A 26,424-nucleotide genomic window follows, 5' to 3' on the forward strand; every position below is an offset into this window, starting at 1 on the left:
TGCATAATTACATAAACAATAAATCATTACAATTTTCGCTTTCATATTTATATATCCATTTATTAAAATGCTAACTTGTCATATTGGAAATGCGATTTTTTGCAACATTGTTAGATTAAAAATAAGAACCTTAATTGAATAATTTACTAGAGCAAAAATACTACATTATCTTAACAAATAACACACATGAGCTCAGAGGTTTTACTTCGTGGTAGGCAGAAGGCAAAAACGCTCTTTGCTTCTCGATTCAGATATATTCCCCTTTTACACTCTTTCCATGGAATAATGAAACTTAATTCTACTCGTTGTAATATAAAAGAAACCATAAGCGACATGACTATGGTTAAAATCATGTTGTTGTAACAACATACATGAAAATTGGTCAGGCAACTTCACAATTAATAATTTAATCTTGATGATATGTTAATATTCTATGACTTACGATAAAGCGATATTAAAATTATATTTGCTCTTTAAACCACTTAATAAGTAGGTAAATTCAATTCATTCCAAAATTCCATAAAAAATCATTACATCTTTCCATTCGCACATACAACACATTACCATTTATATGCTTAAATTCTGGCATTTGTTCCAAAAAGATTCAAATAGATTCGTCACAGTCCCCCAGTCATGATAAGCCAAGAGCGACTCTCCATAAAGATACACTAATGTGCTTTTTGGCAAATATGGTAGTGAAATACACATATTTTGTTATTCAGTTTCATAAAACAATATACATTGAGTTTAAAATCACATGTGAATAAAATGCTGAGTGGTTAACCTAAGCTAATACGCTCAGACAGTCGCGTGCTAACTACGAGTAGCTTAGCTTACCGAGCTCTCAAAACACTAATGTGTGCCCGAAGCGGTTAAGGCACGTTGCATTCATCAATCTTATCTTCAAATCTTAACAAAGAATATAATTCCGAGACCTTTAACTCAGAGGCTTTCGTCGTTGTCCAAGGCCAGTTGACTGATGTTGACATAGTCGGGATGCCGCGAGAAAACGTCGCCTAGCTGTTGGAAGGTTGGTCGCAAGTCGGGGTTGTACGCCCAACAATCCAGCATTACTTGGTAGATCTCGTCCGGACAGTCTTCCGGCCGCTCTAGCCGTTGGCCGCTTTCTACTATTTGTATCGCCTGGAAATCAAGAAACATGTATCGTGTCACGTTTCTACAATTTCTACACATTTCTACACGGTAACAAGTATAAATGCCTTAAAATGTTCTAAGCTGCAAATAAATAATTATTAAGACCAGACAAGCTAAATGTTTTCTTTCTTTCTAACTAGCCTATATAGTGTCCTACCAGCATATCTATCTAATACCTTTAAACGAGCAATTCTTGTATATATAATCAGAATCTCGGAAACGGCTCCAACGATTTCGATGAAATTTGGTATGTGGAGGTTTCGGGGATGACAGATCGATCTAGCTTTGTATCTCTGGGAAAACGCTTATTATCGAGTTTTAGCCCGAGCGAAGTTCGGTTGCCCAGGTACTTAAATTAAAATGGCAACCAACCTCAGTACCCCTCATATCCCCGTACGGCTGTTGCCCGTACGAGAACATCTCCCATAGCGTAACCCCGTAGCTCCACACGTCGCTGGCGTGACTGAAAGTCCCGTAGTTGTAGGACTCTGGCGCGTACCACTTGATCGGCCATTTTCCGCCGCGACTCGCCTTATAGTACGAACTGTCCGTAGAGAGCGCTCGGGAGAGACCGAAGTCGCTTATTTTGGCTTGATGCCTGAAAATAAAGAAATTTCAATAAGCGTAATGACTAAATTGTGAAACTAGATATTCCTTCTTATTCCTTTTTTTCGAATATTTATTGTCAGAGATAGGGTTTATAGCGGCAAGTCAACACTGTCGCAATCTTAATAGTGCAAGAAATTTCACTTTATCGATGTTAGTAGGTGTGCCAGGTGTGGTTCGATCTTCGATATCGTTGAGCTACAACTGCTGATAAAGACCAATAATATATTAAGTACTAATGTTTACCCGTGGCTTCGCACGCGTAAACCATAAATCCAGCAGATGAATTGAAATTCCGGTATTTCACTAAATTCCCCAAAATGATATGCTGATTTGCATTAGTGTTGCACTAAAATTAACCGTGCCAATTAAATTACATGACTAAATCCAGCAGGGAATATCGGGATAAAAAGTAGCCTATGTGTTCTTCTAGACGTCAAGCTATACACATACAACCAAACTTCATCCGAATCCGTCCAGCCGTTTAAGCGTTAAGGAGTACCAAACATACACATTTATAATATTAGTGGGCTACCTGCTAGCGAGCAGTATATTCCTGGCGGCGAGGTCACGGTGCACGAAGCGCCGGCGCTCCAGGTAGCGCATGCCGGCGGCCACCTGGCACGCCCACAGCCGCAGCTCGCAGCCCGGGGACACTTTCTCCGGCTGACGGACCAGGTACTCCAGCAGCGAGCCCAGCGGGACCAGCTCCTGGATCATCGCTAGCGGCGGACCCTGGAGGAGAGCAGTACTCGATACAATGCCATGGAATATTTAGTTATGGTTTTTATCAAGTTTTTATTTGATCACTTGTACCAAAGATAACAAACCGGTTGCAGAAAAAAGAAGCTAAACGATGTCAGCATGAACATATGCACACATAGCGATACAACCAGTACCATGGTTATAGTAAGTGTCCCAAGCACGCACGCACTCATAAACTTTCGCACTAATAATATTAAAAGCTCAAAGTGCGATCGAATCCGGTGCGCATCTAAGTTTTTCTGACTATGTGCGAAATTATGTTTGAAAATTAAAAAAAATATATTTTTTTCATAACATTTTTTTTTAATAACCACGATTCATTAATTAGTAACAGTTAAGGTTTATGGTAAAGGAAAACATTGTAAAGAAACTTGCTCACACCGGTTAAGAAATTCCATTCCATAGAAGAAATGCCTATGCACACTGGGCCGTAGGAACCATGGCCCGAGCCCTTATTCGAAGAGGAGACTTGTTCCCTGCACTGTGACATATATTACGTATATGTATAGGGCGAGATGAAACGAGGGAGGCCATGTCCAACAGTGGACGTCAGGCCTGATATGACGATGATGAGAATTAGTAGGATGACCACAGATAGCGTTCACACATACAAACACTTGGTCTTCTAAAACACTGTACTTACCAGCGAGACGCCTATCAGCCGCACGATGCACCGATGCCGTAGCGCCATCATCAGCTTGGCCTCTGCCAGGAACTCCCGCTGGTTGGACTCAGTGTGCTGCACGTGCAGAGTCTTGACGGCCACGGCTTGCGCGCTGCGGCCGGACCCCGGCACGCCCGCTAGCGTCGCTCGCAGCACGGAACCGAACTCGCCCTCGCCGAGCGTCGCGCCGAGAGTCAGCTCGCTCATTGGAATGAATTCTGCAACAAAAACAATGAATATATTAGCGTTTAAACTTAGGGGTGTATTTAGGGCAAGATTAGCCATGGATTTTATAAGACCAAATGTCCAAAAATGTCTGGTCTGTCTGTTTTTAGAAGCTTTTTCTCAATGGAAGGTTTATTCCGGGCGATATATTTTCGACATTCACAAGCGATAATCTGTCAATCTGAACTGTGTAAAAACTGATATGCTGTATTAATATTTCAGGAAACTGAATTACGTACCAGAGTGGAACCTTTTCATAATAAATTTCACTATGATTTTTTTGGCAGATGTATAGAATATCAATATGACATTAGTAGCACAAAGCTACCCTAACACGAGATTCAGTTTCCGCAACTGTAGATACTTTGTATCATCAATAAGACTTCATGATCACCTTGTAGTGTGGAAAGCTGTCCGTCAGAGTTGATAGATATTTCATTATAGTTTTCTCCCAGCGTCACTGCGGTGTTGTTAACTGGCACTTTGTATGTATCATTGTCGTCCATCGAGTCATTATTGTTTAAACTATCGTTCTGGAAGTCTGAAGAGAATGATATGTTCCTTGTGAGCAGTTCGAAAGCGTTTTTGGTAGGCGAACTGGGAACTGATAGCTGCTTGTTCAATATATCGTTTTTGACTAGGGATAACGTCTGGTTCATGGCTGCTCGGCTCGGTGATGTCTTCTTAGTTCGTGGCATTGTTGAAAACTGGAATGTAAAAAACTATACGTGAATCTCTGTTACTTGTAAGTAGTGTTTCAATACTTATTGCTATTTTGTAGAATATAAGTTTCTGTTAAAAAGTTTATTTTTATGGAAGCTTTTTTGCTGGCTGTACTTTTTAAAGACTGTACTTGCATCGTTGTCCAACTTACACATGTTATACCAAATTTCAAGTCGATCCGACCACTGGAAGTACGTTAAAATTAATTTGCAAGATTTGACCCAAAAACAAGAAAACATGGCAATTTAAATAAAAGCTTGTAATAATTAGACATATTGCCATATTTGCGTAAATACGCAAATTTTTAAATTTTAATTTAATCCTACAATCGCGAAAAATAATAATGCTTCGACGTAAAATATCGCCATCTACAGGGACGCCAGTTATCCCAGCTAACTTGTAAATTAAAGCAGACTGATAATGAAGCATACCTCGGGCAATGGCGGCTTGGGCTTGGGTGGCACGGGGGCTGAAAGTCGCGTCGGCAGCCCGTCGGCCACGGCGCCGTAGTGCTCCACTAGTCGCTCCACGCCCTCCAAGTACGGCCCATCGTCGATAAACACCCAGTTTTGCTGCATTAAAACGTAAATACATTGAGCATTTCATATTCTTAGTAAGGCATCAGCACGCGATGACCATTAAAAAATCGGTCAAGTGCGAGTGCGAGCGACTCGCGCATGAAGGGTTCCGCACCTCTGTACAATGTTTTAAAAACAAATAGTTCAGTAATATTTTTTTGTAAAAAAATCTAATACAAGCTTTATTGCTGGCGGTACTTTTTGCCCCTGGTTACCAAAATAGGTAGTCGTCAAGACGAATCAAATGAGACCAAAATCGATGCGGTCTTGTCGTTTTATTACAGAGTTCCTATGGCCAACATCTAACTTCATCATCAAATCAGCTCTACTTCATGATAATATTGCATTGTCATCGGATTTATACATGCATGCAAAATTTCAGCTCAATCAGTTGAAGATATCCACTTCAAATTTAAGTTAAAATGTTAATTCCATGTTAATCACCAAAATGTAAGCACTAGGTGCAAGTATTTTGAATAAAGAACAATTTTAAATTCTCATCCTCTTCGCGGCAGAAAAAAAAATGTCTGTCAGCGCGGTTCATTCGCGGGAAATTCAGCGGACTTCGTATGTTGTGTAATTAAATAATAAGAAACTCGACTAGTGTGAATAAATTTTAAACTTTATTATAAACCTTGTAAATAGTGTTGAATACTTAGTATATGATTTTTTTAGTGTAAAAAACAATAGGTAAACATAGTGATTATACGGTATGGATTTGGCGAGCGCTTTATCAAAGTTAACTTCATTGAGGTCTGTGGTTCATAAATTGCTTTATTAATTTTGCACAAAAACGGATAAACCACATAATCAGACAGTCGCTATATTATATTATCGAAGCTTTTATAAAACATCATCAAAATCGCAAACTTAAAAGGTAAATATTCAAACGAAATAGCTAGTCGTAGTAACGAAAAATGCTGAAATAAACACGTTTCTTGCATGACGACCCCCTTTAATTTGTAACTTTATTTTATTTTTAGTATTTGTTGTTGTAGCGGCCACAGTAATACATAATCTGTGAACATTTCAAGTGTCTAACTTTTACGGCTTAAGGGATAGAGCCCTGTGACAGACGGACAGACAGACAGACAGACAGCGGAGTCTCAGTAATAGGGTCCCGTTGGCACCCTTTGGGTACGGAACCCTAAAAAACATTGGAGTTGATGCCAACTCCCGCAAGAGGTTAAATTGTCTTTGAATTTCGGTTGTTGATTTATAAGGAGGGAAAAGAGTGCCGGGGGTAGTCCTAGTGCATAGACTGGAAGATTGGTTTTGAGTACATTCCTGTAAAGGGATATAGTACAAGAAGTACAACTTATTTGCAACAAATAAGGTCCGAAAATTGTTGTAAGTATACTGCAAGAAAGAAAGCAGCAGCTGCAGAAAGATATTTTAAACCTTATTTGAAATGGTTGCACTATTGCACAAGCCTACTGTGCACCAATGATCAAACTGCATACGTTCACACAAGTCACGATAGCTAAAAGACGGTAAAAGAATTTATTTTACAAATATAAAATTTTACTCGCAAATGTGATGAAAAACATTGTATGTCGCACGGGCGGCACTAGAATTACGAACATCGACTCCTTAAAGCCCTCTTCTGATAGACTCTCGTTCGTAATTCCTTATTTACCGCCCTTAAGACACATTGTACTATTATATCACAAATAATACCTCTTTCCTTATAATGAAGTTATACGGCGTGTTCTCGCTTAGCATGGTTAATACGTAAGTAGCGCCACTGTGTCGCTCGCTGTACCGCACTAAGAACACCCCATCGGACGCCTTGTCTTGCAGATTGTGCTGCTTACAGTACGATTCCAGTATCTTCACAGCTTCGTCTCGGTTCAATGTTCCATGGTACCAATCACTTTTGGTCGTCTGTGGCTGTTCTGGTGTGTAGTTTTCTGTAAGACAAGCAAGGCAAGATATTAGGCGACTTGAGATTAAAAAAAAGTTTTAACCGAATAGCCAACCAACCAATCAATGAGAAAGCCAAACAGCTGGCCGAAGACAGGGCGGAGTGGCGGTTATTCACAGACAAGAGCGTATCTCTTAAATTTAAGAACAACCCTCAACCTTTTTCTGCTCACAAATAAAAATACTTATACATGGGCATTTTAAAGGACTTACTCAACAATTCATAGCATTCTGTGTGTCCATGGTGTTTCGCTAAATCGGCAGGGGTGTCTTGTGCCACAGTTCTCGGATGCGCGGGCGCCTTAAGCTTTAAAAGGACCTGCAAGAATAGTGTTTACTTATTTACATGGCACGTTAAAGCTAAACAGTCAAACAATGTGTTGTTGTTTTCTAAGAAAAATTTTGTGAATGGGTGTTTGCCGCATCCGTTCCTTGTTTTCAAAACAACGTCCCAATAACTCCCGAGATATGCGATACTTAAAAAAACACTGGCACATATGTGGTTTTTGGTTTACAAATAACGTTATTGCTAAGATCGTGACTATATTTTCGTGAGTTAGGCAGAAGTTGGAGGATGTTGCCACTTCTCTCTCAATGTAGTTATGGCAGTCTAGCATTTGATCAAGATAAAGCGAGATTGTTTCCACCGCTTCCCCGCCTTTTAAAAGGCTTTATCATAGTTTTATTTCGCAATGGAAACTGGAAAATGGCGCCCTCTACGAGCTGGCGCTTAGAATGAATGCTCTTCTTGCTCGATCCTAGAGCCGGCGTAAATCTAATTTTTCAGGGTAAATGTAATTTTTGGGACTTTGCCGTATTAAACGTAGGTACTATATTTGTAAAATAGTGTTACCTTGATGCAGTCGATGTGCCCTCTCTGAGCGGCGTCGTGAAGGGGCACTTTGCCCGTGGGCGCATGTCGCATCTGATAGTTGGCGTTGCCTTTCGTTATTAGCAACTCTGCTGTACTCGGCAAGTTGTTTTGACAGGTGTACTGCAAAAGCAATCACATCATATAACTTTTGGGGAATATACACCGTCTTAGCCGCGGCAAGTAAGTGTAGCGCTGACCGATTTTGCAAGTCATAATTGCGCTAGCCAATCAGCGCGGCAGCGCTTACACTAGCCACGTGCTTTATTTAGTACCCCACGATACCTTATTTTGCAGGTACTTTTCCGCATTAACGGCCACCGCTACACTTACGTGCCGCGGGCCGTTACGTCATAGTAAAAGAGAACAAGTAGGTTCACTACGAACAAAAGTACATCGCGCGGCTTAAATGTGTGCGCGCCGGTTAGCGCCGGTACGCACGCACCCGCCGCACGCACACACTGATAATTTAAGGAGGATTAAGTTTTCTTAATGTCTTTAGGCTGCGCTGCCGTCGGTGCCGTACGTTTCGATTTTAGCTCGCTCGTCTTGCACTCGCTTCGCGAGATGATCACCTTTTACGTTCGCGTACTCGTACTTACGCATTTTTTGTATTAGGTATAGTTGTAAATTACTAGTATATAAGCGTAGTATAATAGTTTCGTGCGAGGACACATAAAAAATAATAGACCTACCTACCTATAAACAATATAGTTATAGTATTATGTGTAGGAAACATGAGTAGTATGTAGGTACACAATCACCATCACCACTTCAGCGAATTTATAAATAACTAGCTTTTTTAATAAAACAAGTATAATTTATTTAGCGTATTATGTGGTAGGAAGAGTAGTATGTAATTCTGTACACATCAAAATCACCAAAGCGTAATTACAATAATAGTATGGATAGTATTAATATGTATAATAAGCGGCAAAGAATCTGGTTTCTCTAGACACAGATATCAGAAAATTTTAATTTAACTTTCATACTAAAAGTATTTGGCGGTAGGTAATTAATTAATCTAAAATAGACATCGACAACCCTAAGCGTCCGCGCCGGAGTAGACAATAAAGGGTCGAAGTGTGCATACTTGTTCTCTTTTACTATGGTAACGTAATAATACGGTATAGTACTCTTTTTCCGCATTGTACAGTCGAGTGTTAAAATATGTAGGTGCTAAAATTGTTATTTTAAAAACATCGTTCAATGCTATTTGCACTGTTCTTTATTTGAATGCGTAGGTACATTGATATTCTGTTGCCACTAAATCGAATCCTACAAAAAAAAGTCCCATGAAGAATTGGATGTCTCCATGTGAAAGGGCTAAGAGGATAAGGGGGTTTGCTAAGGCCAGTTCATTGTAGGTACTACATGCAGCTACAAAAAATTATGGGTTGTAGTAAATGATAGTACGTACATGTAATGGTGTGTATCCAAACGAGTCTCGAACGTTGACAGTGGCGCCGCTCTCTATGAGCTTGGCGAGTATGTTATCGCGGCCGGCTTTGGCCGCGATGTGGACCGCCGTCTGCCCGTCTTGGTTCTTTGCATCCCGGCTCCGGTAGCCGACCTCCAGCATCTTGGACACTATGTTGAAGTCGCCGGCCTCTGTCGCCCTGGACAAATAGAATGCTTCGATTGTTGAAAAGTGTATAATATCGATTTCGGAATAGTTTTGAAATCAGGCGCATAGTAATTCAATTATTTAAATAATACAATCTAGGGTAAATGAGCGTGATTGTGGTCAAATGCAAGACTATTTCTGTGTAAAATTTCAATTAAAATTCTGAAAAAGAAAGAAATATTTATTTTGGCTCCATAAGTAGGTACCACCTAAAACTACTTAGCACTAAAACTATGTTACTTGGTGACACGACAGGACACCAAAAAGGGTCTCCACTCAGCATGTGTTGCCGCACATTATGTGCAGTAACGCTGATTTTCTGTGGAGCCCAAAAAAAAAGTGGCTATATCAATGTTTTCACGAAACTCGAGTCATTAAATTGAGCCCGTTAGATTATCAAAGAACTAAAATAGCATTCGATTTTTTTGTCCTCTTTCAGTAATTTTCATAGATTACCTACTCGATGTGGCAGATTAATATGAACGAAGTAGATTTAACTGGATCATATTAAATTGAATGTAGTACAAAGCCTATACGTCAAACGCTAGTAATAACAGATCAGGATCAGATGGTTAAATAATTTACGCGTCTAACCAGCCCAAAAGCAATGAGAAGTCATTATTGTGAATCATTATCATTAACATAAGGTTGACTCATCGTCTCCAAACACAGATGTATCTGAACTCAATTGATATTATAAATTGTCAACAATCTCATCATGGCATACTAAAGTATGACTAATAAAATACATACCTCGTATCATTTGAGCAAATAATTAGCTGCTTATTTTTATAACTTATCAAGATAATATGGGATCATCAACCCTACATTATAGAAAAAAAATCCACGAATGGATTAAAATGAGCAAATAATATTTACTGATTTTATTTGAATGCGTACGTGTGTATGAAATGGATCGGCCTGTTATTGCACCTGTAGGGCTACTATGAAATTCGAAAATTGAACTTCGTATCGTACCTACCGTCCCGTTGACGCTAATATTATACTCCATGCGAGAGTGAGAGGGACGGTATGATACGAACTTCGATTATCGGATTTCAAAGTAGCCCTACAGATCGTGAGTTGTAGAGGTCAAGATGGTAGACAAGCTTTTCTGCAGAAGAGCAAAAAAAATTGTAATAGATATGTATTTAAATTTGCCTTTTAGAACGTTTTTAAGGCAATCATATCTCATTTCATATAATTAAAATGTAATGTAATCAAGAAATTCATTCATATTAAAAAAAATACAATGTGTTATTTTTTATTTCCATTAACTTGATCCTCATTCAGCAGGTCAAATTAACTTAATTTCTGCAAGAGTGGCGTAATTCTTACTGTTTAAAAGATAATAAAGAATTAAGATAATTATTTGACCTTTAACAATAACTGTCAACTGTTAAGTTATATTTAATGTAAAAAAACATTGCTTTTGTTTGCTAGATTTAAAAACAAAACGCAAAATATAAATTAATTGTTAATATGAATTTAAGCACTTTGATTAATTCTAGAAGTTTCAATTATCGTTATCACAGTGCACTGCCATCAGGTACATATATCAGCTTGTCAGCATTATTGAATGGATGCATTGAAGAGCACTCTCAACAGGAAAACGCCAATAAAGTTGTCAGTTTTACACTGCACTGCACCAACCAATTGTGCAGTGTAAGTAAAAGAGTGCATTGACCTGCATAAGAATATAAGCAGCTATTTCACACGTTCATGAAATGAGATAATAATCTATTGTACAGCACATGCTTGCCACATAGGGAAGGCTCAAGGCTTAAACAATTTAGACAAATAGAAAGCCAAAAAACCTTCAAACTTTTTCTACCTGGATAGAAAGCAAGAATTATGGGTAAATCTGGGCTGATGGTAACTCCATACCACTAGGAACCATGATTTAAAAGCATGCAAAGGATTTTAATAGGCTTAACATAGTAACAAATTCAAATTGTACCTTCTCAATAATAAAAGATGTTGGTCACATCAATTTGTTGACAAGATGAAAGAAATTAAGGGCAATAACTGAGGCACTCCAGTTAATAGAACTTCCTTCTTTGGTGCTCTGTTCAAGTAAAACTATGTTATTTCGTAACTGGATAAATTTGCCTACCTAGCAACATTCCGTTAATTAAAAAGTAGAACATTTGCTAAGGCAATTTATGGCTTTTTTGAAACACTTGTAGCATACTAAGTAACCTAATAAACTAATCTACTTGATTTGTAAAAACAACTTGTAGTTTTCATTTTTTTAATACTTTTTTTTAAATTTGTGTTTTTTTATAAATAAATTAATAGAGATAATATTAACTAAAGACGATAAAACCTAGCCATGCATGATCCGGAGTTACTTTGCAATGAATGATAATTTTCAAGCAGCACTTTTTTTAAGTAATTAGTGATTATGAAACTACATAATAAAACTATAATCATAATAAAAAAAGTTAGGGTGTCTGCTAGTTTTAGCTTTAAATATTTCACCGAGCCTAAATTATTTTGACCAACGTCTTCTGACGGTCTTTACTAGGTTTTTATGTAAAAAAAATATATATATTTCTTAAATTGGACAATCTAATTTAAAGTTAATTACATTGTCATTTCACAATAGCTAACATTTTTCGAATTGACTTCAGATTGCGGTAGTATGGAACTGTTTGGTGAATTTGCCTTTTTGATAGAAAAATGTGTCCCATATAGAAACTACTTTTGGTGCTTGGATTAGAAACTTTTCCCGATTTCCCCAGGTAGAAAACAGCTACATCATGTTTTTTTTTAAAGACAATATCCTAATGAGCGTAAAACAGAAATATAAATACAATTGAAGTTGGAAACCAGTGAAGATTATCAAAAAATGCTGAACAAAGCATTTTAGGCACAGTAAAGTACATTAAGCTAAAACTCACAGACGCTCTAACATTTTATAATTATTGTTTTTATTATGTGGTTTCATAACCACTAATTACTTAAAAAAAAGTGCTGCTTGAAAATTAGCATTAATTGCAAAGTAAAACCAAATCGTTCATGGCCGGAGTTTATTGTGTACAGTCCTTAATATTAACTATATAATATATTATTAATTATAGAAATAGCAAAGCATGAACAATAAAAGGTAGTTAGTAAATGAACACTTGTTTGCACTGTTGTAGTTTAATGTCCTTGCGATTCAAGTGAAAAGCGGAGTGTCTAACTTGTTCATAAAACCCATTTTACCTTCAACATAACCCTCGAACGCCCTGCGCGCGAGTGGTTTGTATCTAAGTTCTTGTGATTAGTCAATTTTTGTTACTAGTTTTGATCACCCCAGGGTAGTAGGCATGAATGAATATGGGGCAATATTACATAAAAGTGAATGTTACTTATAACAAAAACTCAATATTTTCACATAAGTATAAAGTACATTTTCACGGCCCTCATAATGGCGGGCGGGAGACCTGAGAATGGGTTCCGTGCGCCCTTATGGGAAAGATAATACTGACATTGCTGGATATTATAGACTTTCTAAGTTGGGGCAAAAGTGGTTTTTGGGAGACTTGCAATAAATAAAGCTAGCTATTTACAACATTGAATACCTACCCCTACCTCTACTTACCTACCTAGGGGTACCTACCCCTTTAGAATAAAATCTGGCCCTGAGCACTGACAATAAGTTTGACAAAAAGTATTTGCTAACCTGTGAAGAAGATTGGTGGTTCCTTGGGTGCGTGACTCGTGAGGAGGTGGTTGCCCTTTACACACAACTGACAACCGAGTGACAAGCCCGTTGGAGTCGCCCCTGTAGTGCTGGATAAGAGTGTCCAACCCATGCACAGTTGTGTGCTCTTCAATCGAGAAAAAGGCATCCTCACCGTGCCTCCGAATTTGGTAGTGCACTACATCGCCCTGCAACACATTTAAATATTTTTATTTCTTACTGCTGACATGGAACTCTCATCAAGTTATAAATTTGTTGTTTTTTGTAAACCAAAGCAAAATAATTTGTTGGGAACAGTGCACTCATAAGTTTCCATAGAAACAATTTAATCTTATACTAATGAATATCGTACTGTTAGAACCTTAGGGCTTTTAGGAATAAAATTTAATGTGGAGCAAAATACACATTTGTTTACCAAAGTAATTTAAGGTTATAAAACTTTTAACACACTCACTTGATGTAAAACGGACAACACATAATCCCCAGGTGATGTGTTGCTCTCACGTACCAAAAAAACCCCATCTTCGCCCTCTGGAAACGCCAAAGTAAACAAGGAATCAGATTCTATTGTCGCTAAAGTAGTTGGTTTATCTATCACACCACCAGAATATTGCACCCACCTTCCTTCAACAGCTTTTCAGCAGAATCTCGCGATATTTTCCCATGGAACCAGTCTACGTTATCCTCTCTGTTCATCCTCAACAAGAAAGAGTTCGTCTGAAAAGTTAATTGGAAACTTGTTCAACAAGTTGCAAGACAAAAACTTTTTCTACCAACGCTTCACACGATAATAAGAGTACAAGATTCATCGCTCGCCAATGTTAATTTTGTACAAATGATTAATATTAGTAATTAGATTTCGAACTTTTTTAATAATTCAATTTTCTGTGCGTAATCAAATCATACTCCAACCAACCAAAGAATTTTGCCATTACATTACAAGACTTCACTTAAAATTCTCTATTCCTTTCTAACACACGACAACACGTATTTGAATACCCGGCCACGTCCTATAGACAACACTGATAAATTATCACTTTTATAAAACTTCACAGTTACCGCATGTTAAAAAGAGATAGATAATAACCACTACACTTCTGAATTTGATGGAATTATACTTTACATGTCACTTGAATTTTTGATCAAATGAGAGACTGATAAGATTTTCAATGACTCACTAACAGAATTTGAATTTGAACAGTGACAGAATTTTTTAATAAAAATAATTATAAACTTAATTTCTAAATAACTTTTTATGTTTCTCACCTTCAACAATATGAATGACGTCATCGTTGTTATCATGATATCCAACTATTGAAGTCACGAAAATATTTACAAGTTGATTTATATTTTGGGAGCGAAAACTATGTAACTTTTTTGTATTTATCACTTTCACACATTCTTGTGATTGTTTTTAAACTTGGATAATATTAAAAACAATTATTTCGTAAAAGAGATCGCGGTGAGCGGAATGCGTGTATAGCAAAGCAAGCAACCGGCAGACAGGCGCGGTATCCCCGACTCTGCCTTCCAGCGAATGACTCATAGCAAGGTCAATTCCGAGAAATGAATCACCAGCGTACTCAGTTCTACAATGCTATAAGTGTTGCGCATTCCCCAGCACTAAAATCTACTATACACAATGGGTACACATACTTACTCCATGCACAGTATATCGTTGAATACAGTGTACAGTTACTTATAACAAGTAATTATGATGATTACGTATGATAGCGAGCTGTATATAACGATAAATATTGGTTCATTATTAAAAATACGTGTGGATTTCATGCTGAAATAGTGACATATGAGTTATTGCGTCTTTTTCTTATTAATGGTCCTTCGAGCCGGATTTCATTCTTGTAAAAAGTATTAAAAAGGTACAGCTGAGAAAGGACGTGCATTGTTGGTCTAAGTAGACAGATGCACTTACAAAGCATATAGGTAGGTTTGTTGAATCTGTCCTGGACAAACTGGTCCTCTGGAAGTTTGTTTACCTCGCTGGCGAATGCGATGTTTATTTACTTTCATTCGGCGATGCTGCAAGTAGTTACCTATATCGTCGCAACCTGTCTGGTTTGCAGAGAAAGGTCTAGATCTTCGTGTCTAATTCTTTGATATCTATAGCACCTATCTACATATAAAATACAGTCGAAATTCTTAAATGAGTCATCGACTTCGGGCTTCTAATAGACTCTCGTTCGTGATTCCTTTATTTACTAACCATAAGACACAATGTACTATATTTATCAACTCTCCGCGAATAGACTATAAATTATTCCACTTGTTTCATTATAATTTACTGTACATACTCGGAAATAACTACACTTCATCGTTACTTAAATTGTAGAGTCAGTGTCGTAGTGTCTTTAACTAAGAAAAAACCGACCAAGAGCGTGTTGGACACGCCCAAAATAGGGTTCCGTAGCCATTACGAAAAAATAAAGTAATATTTTTCTAAGGATTTCGTATTTTATACGGAATCTTCCAAGTTTAGGTATATTTTATACCTTAGGCTACTATTTAAGATTAAAACTACTAATAATTCTCAAGCAAACTTAGCCGTTATAGTTTTCCTTGAAAGTTTGATATACTTGCTACTATTCTAATTTTTTCAAATTTAGATTCTAGAGGGGGGGGGGGGGGCTCGATTTTAATTAAAATTTGCACTTTCAAGTTGAATATTTTGCAAATGTATCACTGAATCGAAAAATCGTTTTAGCAACCCCCTAATGGTTTTAAAAGATCTATCCAACGATACCCCATAATACATGGTTGGATGAGAAAAAAAATACTCCCACTTTACGTCTATGGTTCCGTTATCCGTTTTTGCCATTTTGGCTACGGAACCATAAAAAACGAAGTACTTTTCCCAGCCGTCTTAATTCATTATTGAATTAATACCAATATTAATATATGTGTTAGTACTCCTCGTAACAGCAAACGCTTCATTGCATAATATTCAGCTGCGTAGTGGCCTAAATACTCGAAGTACGAGTATTTATTAACTTACTGCACTACTGTTTTTCCTGCCGTAGAAATGCTTCTAAGAAATGGTCAGCCTTCACTTTAAAATAATAAACTCGTTTAATACTTCGCTACCCGATATCTCGCGATGCCATTAGCCAGGAAAAAGTAAACCAACGCAGTCTTAGCGTCCAGTTATGTGAAGCTCTAGAATAAACTAGATTGTACAGTCAGTAGCAGACGTAAAATTAAGTTATAAATCAAGAACTAAAATATCGAAACTAGGTTGTCATGAGTACAATACGACCAAGCTAAGTTTGCACCTCGCACTTAACAAGAACAGTTCCAAAATTTAAAATTGAACAAATAGAAGAAGAAAATTCGTAAGACGTGTATCGGCGACAAAGAATGAAAGCTGCAAATGCTAAACATTTTGTCTCTTATTCTATTAGTAGAATTTTACATTTTTGTATCGTTCTTGTTAAGTGCGAGGCGCAAACTTAGCTTAATCGTGTTATAAATTCTACTTCGTATTCCCTCATTCCTCCTAGTCCCTTATTCAATTCATAAACAATTACAAATCTGAAATTTTTTTTTTAATACAAGCTCCTTCTGCTGACTGTACTTCTTGTCGACTGACCTTGTCCGTTGAAGAGTTCCGTCCTGCGGAGACTATCCTGGCCGGACTACTACAATTGGGTAGATTCCTAGGTAAAAAAAAAACAAATTAAGTAGGTAGTTAGATTATCAGAAAATATAAGTAGGACATGTATTTTTTCTTTTGTAAATCAAACAAAAAATTTAAAAAGATTAACGCGTTAAAGTTCGGCATTAGGGCCCGTGACGTAGTACTATTAGTTATTTGTGCCGTGACGTCTTTCTTCGTTTAGGTTCCTAAACTTTTTTTCTCGTAGACCACTTTCAAATTTTTACTGTTTTTGGTAGACCCCATTGCTGCTACATGACTACTATATTTCCTAAAATACTATACTTCTATTGTTTTCACGCCAACGTGGATTTTAGTTTAATAATTTATAGTTTAAAAGTTGTGTGCTTATTCAATATATTTAGCTTAAAAATCGATTTTAAATAAAATAATATTTGCATGTCAATGAATTTGGATATAGGAGTACCTACGTGTCATACTGCATTAGCATTACTTATAAAAACCTCATGTTATCATTACCATGTCTAAAGCAAAATACATTACTTCATTATGTGTAGGTACACAGTAATTTATTAAATATCCTATGCTAGAGCTATTCTGCCGACTGTACTTGTGTGGTTATTTACAAAACCATTATAATGCTTACCTTGTCGAAGTAAACTGTCGACTGTTTGTGATTCTGATGAAAATGACAAGAATGTGTATCCATTCTCCCAGCCCTAGGTATTAGGTCCAGACATAAGGTACGAAGTATACTTACAGTTTACAACCTTTCCTTACAAAGTTTCTAGATACCTGTCAGTGTGTTTGTTGTATCTTGGTTGTTAAAGCGCTGAATCGTTTTAGATGAAATTTGGTACGAAGATAGTTTAAGACACTGAGAAGGCCATAGGCTAGTTTTATTCCTGAAATTGCATAATACCCGTGCGTGTGTGATAGCCTTAAATAAATTCTTCGCAGACAGAGTCACGGGCAACAACTAGTAATAAATTACAGATTTGGTACACGATTCATAAAAGAAACAGAGTAGGTTTAGGTTTCACGTCCTCCGGACGGGATTTAAAGTCGTATTTCCTACTGCATGCGCGATGTGCGCCATGCCAACCACTACACCACGGGACTTATCGCATACACGTGTAAGAAAAGATATATACCACTCCTATTGTTCTAATATTATTTGTAGTGGTGTAGATATGCGGGCTCGAAACCCATCCGATAAACTTTATTCATTCATTCAAACTTAGGTAGGTACTGTCGATAAAAAGGTAGGTAATATAAATAAATTATAGGCGATCTTGCTAAGGAGAATGTTATGGAAATATATAACAATGACACTGTAATAGGTAATTCACTGTTAATTATTCATAGTGGATTATGAAATTATTACCTGTCCCGTTTTTCAATAAGCGCGAAAATGTTGATCAGACGATTCTTTATTCGAGTAGATATTATTACTTATATGTAGGTAAGTTGCTCGGATCCTCATTGGTTTCGATGACGGCGACCCTAAAAACTATTCTATAAATTATGACGCTTATTATGGGCTCTGATATGGCTGGCTATGCCGAATTTACGTTTAGCAATTGAATTCGAGTAAAATTTCAATGAATCTACCTACTTGAATAAATCACTCTTCTCTTGCTCGCTTTGTTTCAATACAAATATTTGCAGAATTTGTCCTTTATCCACGACACAAGGTGAACGGAATGGTCTTGCTGAACAAAAACGCCGTGGCTCTTTTATTATTCAACTATTTAGCCTCAAAGGCTGGTCTGGACAGGTGCAATTATAAAAAGTTCGATACATTGAAATTTACAATGCTGATCGGAGCCGCGTAGGTACCCACCAGCGAATTGGCGCCATAATAACTCGATTCCCACGGGTTATTGTACATTTTTTACATGACGTGAGAGATGACGAGTATAGTAAATTGGCAAAACTTATACACTAACTGCTAGGTATACCTACCTACACCCGAAGTCGTATCGAATTCTTGCTTCTTTTACTTTCTCGGTTGCTTATCGAAAATATTCACTCCACGCTACTTGATCAATCATCCTATCATGCCATGTATTCGGAATGTCTATGAATTGATGGTCACAATTTCCTAGCCTTTGTGAAATTCCGAAAAGAGGCCATGAATTTTTCATACCAATTTTATTCATACTTGTTTGTTACCCCTATGTAGGTACAGTCAAAGAAACGGAATCGTGTACCAAAGTGGAATTGCGGAACCTTTGTGCTACTAATGTCATATTGAAATCCCTTGCATCTGCCGAAGAAGTCATAGCGAAATTGACTATGAAAAGTTATTACCCTGGTACGTAATCCATAGTTTCCTCGACTGTACTTACTTCAATAATTAATACATATATCTAAGTATTATATACTTTACTTTAACTGACTTAGTAGTTCGATTATTAGAGGTAAGTACTCACATTCAATAATTAATAGCTTGATTACTTGAGAAAGCTTCCTTCAATGTTCGTTTGCTTCTATCGCTTAACATTTAATTATAGCTTGTAGTTTTTATTACACTGGTTTGATAGCTCCATTGCCACATTGCCAGCGTGAAACGTGGAGCGCGTGACTCACTCCGCTTTCTACCAGTGGGCAATGGCCGATGACACGACGTGGGACTGACAAAGCTAAGATGTGATAAGAACTTGTATCTGTAAAACTTATTTTATATGAAAGAGATAGTTTTTGCTAACGGGTTGAAGACTTTAAGTTTAGGTACAATCCGCATTGGGACGTGGGAACTGTAGCCCAAGGATTTGGAGACGAGGCACTATGCCTATTAGCAATTGAAAGAAAGGCTGAAGATGATGAGGTTTTGGTTTGGCTCGTAAATTCAAAGACAACGATGGGATTTAAGGTCACAGCTCATTACAGCCACCCGGCACCCGATCAGCACCGCCTCAACTTTCGACGTCCACTCGTCGTTGTCGACAGGGGTTCGCGGGTGGACGTCGCGTTGACAATGAGTGGACCTCGCGTGGTCCACCTATTTCCGAGTAAGTATGTCACTATGACGCGTGAATGATGGATGATCGCCGGATCGCAAGTGTGCGAGTAGCGGGCTATCACCGTGTGGTCCACTCGCCGTCCGCGCGTGGCAACCTCGCGAGTGAGGCGATCCGATGACGCTACGGAGTTGATTTAGTGAGCGCTTGCCCATACAAATCCATATGAAGAATACTAACCGCTAGAAGCGAGGCGGTGCTGGTCGGGTGCCGGGTGGCTGTAATGAGCTGTGACCTTTAGGATCTAAATCCTAACCGCTTATTAGATCCTCTTACTCCATGGACAATTACTTTTTATTAACTAATAATGTAGAAGAGTTACATGGCTTATTTAGTCACTAATAATAAAAGTGCACATCACCAGTACATCACCAAGGTATACACGTACTACGAGCAAATCTGCATTATTCTACAGATTATTTAAGTGTACCTATAGTCCGTTATGGAGAACTCTAGGGATTGATGATTAGGCACCTAAAGTTTTTTAAAAAAAATCACCATGTTGCTCCGAGCCGATTGATTTCAGACCAATATATATTTGCACGGAAAGAGATGTCACATCAGTGTAAACAAAAAAAATGGTGGGTGTCGCTGACTACACAAGTGTCAAAAAAAAGTTTGAAATATTTGACATCAAAAATAACCAAGTTAATGTTGAGTTATAGAGACGTCTTGTGTTATGCGAATTTATTCCTTTTCATTTCATTAACAACATACGTTAGTCACAAAAGAAACGGACCAGTAGTTTTCAAGATATTTAGAAAAGTAAAAAAAACTTCATTGCAATGAAACTGTCAATAATTATGAGATAAAACTTGGCAGATTAATAACTAGCATTATTACCGAGAGCAAGTCGACCGATGCCCAACTAGATACCCAGATAGCCATTGGAAGGCGGTACCTATAACGCAACCAAATGTCAATCATGAGTTGCCTCTACAGTGTACATAAGGTGGCAACCATTCAGAAATATTAAAGATGGTAAAACACCAGGTAAAACCGAAGCAGATAAGTAAGGCGAGAAGCTAGACCTCATGTTTATAGTATAGGTACACATAACTGCAATAAGAGTGGAATAACTTGGTCGACTCATCTTTCCACTACCATGACAAATGTGTATTTCGTTTATCTTCATGTCGTCCGTATATTGATGTGAACCCAGCAGTTAGTACAGGAGGGACGATAGCAGTAGGTGGCCTTATCCTTTCAGAGCAATCTTTTACATACCTATACATGATATGAATGAATAGTTACAGGAGTTTTGATCCCGGAACATTGTATTTTTTATTTATTTAATAACACGCCTATATTTAGCTTTACTCGTACCTATTCTCAGCACCACCGCCTATCCTCACTGCACGCCCCAGGTTACCTACCCAGCTGTTGGTGCTGGCGGCTGCATGCTCATGTGGCTACTGTAGCTACTGGCGCTCCTTACTTGCACGTCACAAGTCTGAGGGTATGTGACCCAGGGTCTGATGATGGAGCAGCCAGGCAAGCACTGGAACTTCAAGACAAAACGATGACGTAACATAGCCTTGTTTGTGGCCTTAGCTAAGTAGAATGCTACTGAAATGAATTTTGATTTGACCGAAGGTGGTGTCTATGTCCACGGTTTGATGACGAAGGCAGTTACCTACCTAATTAACTTTCAAACTACTTACCTATGATTATTTACATTATATAACGTTTAAAATTTTCCTGATTTTCACCACAAACAGGACTTATCACGCTAAAACACACAGTCCTGTTTGTGGTATTTTGACTATTTACATCATGCTGGTCACTGTGATACTGGTGATAAAGCATTACAAGAGCCAAACTAAAGGATATAAATAAATTTCCAAAAATTTTATACGCCTTTCTAAAAATAAACGTGAGACCGACCTTTAAGAATGACCTAAAACAACGTAGGTAATCTGCGCCAATCGGGCTTGCGCAAAAACTGAACAGTAGCCGCGATGAGGTAATCCTCCATTCTATCAATGAAAAAATATATAAAAAACCTGACAAAACTAACTGTACCAATAGCCAGTCACTACAAGGATAAAGGTTTGCCATTTAACTACGAACTTTATACTCTTCTCTTAAAGTTTGCTATTAAATTTTTCTTTACAGTGTTTTAGAAACGTCGTCATCACTAGATCTAAACAGATGCGAGATTAAACATGACTCACTTCGCTAATTCAAATGCAGATCATAAAGTGCGAATACTGAGCTCGTAAACTTGAAGGTTGTTAAGGACATTAGGTGCATGTGAACCTGGAGAAGGTTGCGGGTAGGTATGTGCACAGCATACAAAAATATATGCAACTACCTTCTTAAGCGTTACGATATCTAAAAAAATCGGTCATGTGCGTATCGGCCCATGTACAGTGTAGGGTTCATATTAATATGTACCTACCAACTATTACGCAGCAAAAATTCAATATTAGGTAAATTTTGATCGACTAATTAATTACTGGTTATTATAACTTATAAAGCCCACACTTAGCTGCAATAGTCTTTATTATTTTAAACTAACTGTTGCCCACGGTTTCGCCCTCGTTCCCGTTTATTTTAGGGTTCCGTAGCCAAAATGGCAAAAACGGAACCCTTATAGTTTCGCCATGTCTGTCTGTCCGTTCGCGGCTTTGCTCAGGGACTATCAATGCTAGAAAGCTGTAATTTTGGACGAATATATATGTAAACTAAGCCGACAAAATGGTACAATTAAAATTTTTTTAGGGTACCTCCCATAGACGTAAAGTGGGCGTGATTTTTTTTTCTCATCCAACCCTATAGTGTGGGTTATCGTTGGATAGGTCTTTTAAAACCATTAGGGGGTTGGTAAAACGATTTTTCGATTCAGTGATCTGTTTGCGAAATATTCAACTTTAAAGTGCAAATTTTCATTAAAATCTAACGTCCCCCCCCCTCTAAAATCTAAACCGATGGGTGGAAAATTTTGAAAAAAATCAGGGTGGTAGTAAATATATCAAACTCTCAAGGAAAACTATAACGGCTAATTTTGCTTGAGAGCAGCCTAAGGTATAAAATATACCTAAACTTGGAAGATTCCGTATAAAATACGAAATCCTTCAAAAAATATTACTTAAATTTCAATTTGTATTTTCAATTTAGGTGGTTTTACAGCCTACAGTGGATAAATATCTACAATGAAGGATACTGAGTTATAATAAACGCCTGCTTATAATAATAAGCAATCACACAAATACGGTATTTGACAGCTCCTGCATATGACATCCATTTATTATTATGAAACAAGCCAATGTTTGGCGAAGAAAAAATATAACTGTTTGAAATTGATTTTACAATGTTTTTTTTTAAATCTATAGTTATACATATCTGTTTCTTAATAAAACGCTTTCAAAATGCAGTTGCTGTGGCGCTACTAAATCGTCACATGCTTTATAACTCTGTTAAGTATAATGTAAAAGTAGCTTAAAAAAATTAACAAAAAGTAAAACCGACAGTAAAAAAATAACAAAAAATGGAACCGACTACAAAACCCTTGAAAATATTTTTCTAGGTAAGTACGTACTAGCTCGAAGTCGGTGCCTCAGCACGAGCCAGCAGGAGTGGGACAATATAGTCGTCTACCTCACCTACATACTATGGGTTTCAATCCCTTCTGCTGGGTCGTGCTGAGTCACCGACTTCGAGCTAGTACGTACTTACCTAGAAAAATATTTTCAAGGGTTTTGTAGTCGGTTCCATTTTTTGTTATTTTTTATTTTTTTGGAGTCGGTTTTACTTTTTTGTTATTTTTTTTATTTCTCACTTTTAAGTGATTTGTACCCAAAGTACATCTCACAACGATTCCATTAAGCCCAAACAAGACTTAGTTACGTTGTTTTATAACAGAGTTCCGTTTGCCTACCTTCTGGCTTCAGCATTAGATCAGTTCGAAAGAATCATTAACTTCAAGCTTCTTCTTAGTCGCTTATCTAGGTAAGTATATTAATCATGATAATTTAAATTTAACCCGTGAAATACTTGTTATTGAGTAGTAGTTCCGTTGGTCAAATCTGGTCTTCATCATCAGTTTCACTTCACCAAATTATGATTTGCAAGAGCTAATGCACGAGTTACTGCTAAGTATATCCAAATTACCATAGGTGTCCCTACAATATTTGAAGAGTTCCCTCGATTTCCTTAAGATCCGATCATCAGATCCTAATTTGCTGCTTATGGGACCTAATTGAAAGCATTCCTAGACGTACTAAAAAAAAAAATTCAAATCGGTTCATGAATGACGGAGTTCTGAGGTAACAAACATTAAAAAAAAATACAACTGAATTGATAACCTCCTCCTTTTTTTGAAGTCGGTTATAAATATTTATCTGATTTATGAGACGTATTGACAAGCTTTGATTTATTAAAATATGTTGTTGAAAAATTGACAAATACGTATTGTTACTTTATAACATACCTACCCTACTGTATTACTATACCTATGGATGATATGAGGATGACTGTCGCGGAAATCTATTACCAATTACCTTATGTAACAATACCACTCCTTGCAGTCGGGTAAAAAGACAAATTCTTTAACTCTTGATAACTTAAAGACACCTGACCTATTACTAAGGTACTACTTAGACGAATGACTAAGGTACATAGCACTACTGCTACGAAAGCTGTTCGATAAGGTAATGCAATGAAATGAATCAACTGTAAAACATGGCATAGTGATTTATTGTCGTATCAAAACTTATAGCTTACGTCGAAACATATTAAATAGGTAACTTAATTTACACTCCTATTTATTTTATAAGTACTTACATTCAGCACGTAAAATAATCTTTATAATATTTTTGCAGTTTCCTTCGATTACAATCACTGTAAAATTGTGTTTTGTTTATTATGACGTTACTTTGGATTTTCTTACCGAAATATCTACAGAGTAGGTAAGATATAATTACGCTAATAGTGGCAGTATTAATTATAAATAGAGTGTTACAGTTAGTAGCTATATACGCATAAATTAATTTATTTACAAATGCAGGTCGCGACACAACTGAAGATCAGTCAATTACAGGGATTATAACTTTTTCATAAAGACCTATTTTCACTGGCTCATTTTTCAAATCCAAACCGAAAACAAAAGAAAGTAGAAAGTTAACGAAATGAAAATTAATCTTTTCAAAAATCACTCCTCAAACACATTCACTGCACAAAACGCTGCCACAAGACACCTTTAAGATAGAGAAATATTTTTATAAAAAAATTTAAGGCACAAGGACTTGTCTAGTAATACTATTCAAAATAAATTTAGTATTATTATTATTTTAGACAAGATTCAAACTTATCAAGTTACGCATTAACATTACAATTTATCCCAGCATATTTAGCAGGGATCAATATAACCAAGTATCATGGTTACAAATAAAACAAAGGGCAGTGGTTAACCGCCTTCGAAATTACCCAACCCCCCATTTTATGCATTGTTTATCACAGCGTACAACTACACCACATATTCGACAGTAAGTACTTTTACAGATTAAATGTAACTTACATGTGTAGGTATTAATAACTACACTTATATCTACTTAAAAGAGTATAATTTCAAGAACAAGTATGGACGGAATATTTCATTTTACTCTGCCTAACTCACGTATTAAAAAAGAACTTAATCTATCAGATCTTGTATAATGATTAGAGAAATAATACATTATTTATTAGTACGCATATTTTTGTGCACTTGAAGATTTTAAGAGTATTTCTTTCAGTTTACAGAGTATGTATTAACTTTCAGTGTGAGTAGGTACCTATAAAGCTTAAGGCGGTATAACATACAGATATACTAATTATAAGTAATTTATATGTTTTAGAATTTACATAAGTAGTAAAGGTACAGCGACGTTTTGATTGCATTAGCAATGAGATGAGATATTTTTATTAGAAACCATATAGTCGGCTCAAAAACGTTAAAATACTTCTGATGAGTCCAGAAATATATCTTATTTATTATTACTTTTTGGTAAACAGTGTTTCGTCAGCGCGGTCAAATAATAAAAAAAACTTTTACCAAAAAGAATACATAAGTATTATAATTTGCTTCTAGATCTTCACTGTTTCAAATTCTGGCATAGTCTAATATCCAATTCCTGAAATTAAATGGCAACTTCTATTGAACACTCATTTCTACACAAATTTTCGAGGGTCTCTCTAGATTCACTGGTACTTATCACCTTTAAGCATTCCTAACCAACTAAATTATCAACTCGTATCTAAAAACTACTATAGACAAAATCGTCTTTTCATTTTCTGGAACCATAACACGGAAATTCACTTATAATGTTTGAAATGTGGTCACGTGTAGCAGTTGTCTTCGTCGGCATGGTCAGAGCAGTCGATGGTGCCATCACAGAGCTGCGCCAGAGTGATGCATCGGCCGTCGACGCAGCGCAATTCCCCGCTGGGACAAGGAGACGCGTGCGCACTGTACTGGCCACTTATGCTCTTCGGCTCGTCCTGCTTGTCTGGCATCGTGGCCGTACTGTTCTCTGACGATTCTTGGTAGTCTTCTGAGGGAGCTGCTGCAGCTTGTTCGGCTTTCTGGAATAAAATTGAAGTTTGACCTTAAATTAGTTTATTGTATGATTTTAATACTCGATTTTTAAGTTGGTGATAATTATAAAAGGGGATCCTTTCAACTGCCATAATCTTATAAGCCATAGTGTAATGTTTGTCATAATTATTGTTAGTCATAATTTTTTTTCCCGCTGAAACCGTAAATTTTTCATAATTTTTTTAATGGTCATTCTGTAGAACTCTATAGGTTAGTTTTGTTTTATAGCAATTTTGAAAAATAAATGGTTTCAGAGAAAAAAAGAGATATCTAAAATTACATTATGACAAACATTACATTATGACTAACAATTTTCGACCAGTCGATATAGACCTTAATAAATGATAATAAGC

The 26,424-nt window shown here is 37.0% G+C and overlaps 2 protein-coding genes across 6 annotated transcripts in view; both read right to left on the bottom strand.

Moving 5' to 3' along the window:
* Positions 1-13: 13 nt before the first annotated feature.
* On the bottom strand, positions 14-16,493 carry Shark (SH2 ankyrin repeat kinase). 4 transcript variants are annotated; one of them, XM_074101694.1, is made up of 14 exons: positions 16,442-16,493; positions 13,455-13,551; positions 13,289-13,365; positions 12,814-13,022; positions 8,934-9,132; positions 7,496-7,636; positions 6,856-6,961; positions 6,397-6,629; positions 4,570-4,710; positions 3,810-4,122; positions 3,170-3,408; positions 2,297-2,496; positions 1,528-1,753; positions 14-1,143 (listed from the first exon to the last, which is right to left on the bottom strand). In XM_074101694.1, exons 2-14 carry the CDS (start codon positions 13,528-13,530, stop codon positions 943-945), a joined length of 2,361 nt encoding a protein of 786 aa, XP_073957795.1. In that variant the 5' UTR covers positions 13,531-13,551; positions 16,442-16,493; the 3' UTR covers positions 14-942. The 4 variants fall into 4 exon arrangements, with proteins under 4 accessions (XP_073957795.1, XP_073957796.1, XP_073957797.1 ...); XM_074101695.1 differs by lacking the exon at positions 16,442-16,493 and adding an exon at positions 14,101-14,380; XM_074101696.1 differs by lacking the exon at positions 16,442-16,493 and adding an exon at positions 13,751-13,855.
* Positions 16,494-24,176: 7,683 nt separating this feature from the next.
* The window catches only part of LOC141437980 (uncharacterized), a 59,477-nt gene continuing 57,229 nt past the window's right edge, over positions 24,177-26,424 (bottom strand). For both annotated transcript variants that reach the window (XM_074101590.1, XM_074101589.1), the window contains exon 9: positions 24,177-26,058. In XM_074101590.1, coding sequence (XP_073957691.1) covers positions 25,813-26,058 — 246 coding nt within the window. In that variant the 3' untranslated portion in view covers positions 24,177-25,812. The remainder of the gene's footprint in view (positions 26,059-26,424) is intronic.

Source organism: Choristoneura fumiferana, chromosome 18 (genome assembly GCF_025370935.1).
Source record: "Choristoneura fumiferana chromosome 18, NRCan_CFum_1, whole genome shotgun sequence".
In the NCBI taxonomy this organism is placed as follows: domain Eukaryota; kingdom Metazoa; phylum Arthropoda; class Insecta; order Lepidoptera; family Tortricidae; genus Choristoneura; species Choristoneura fumiferana.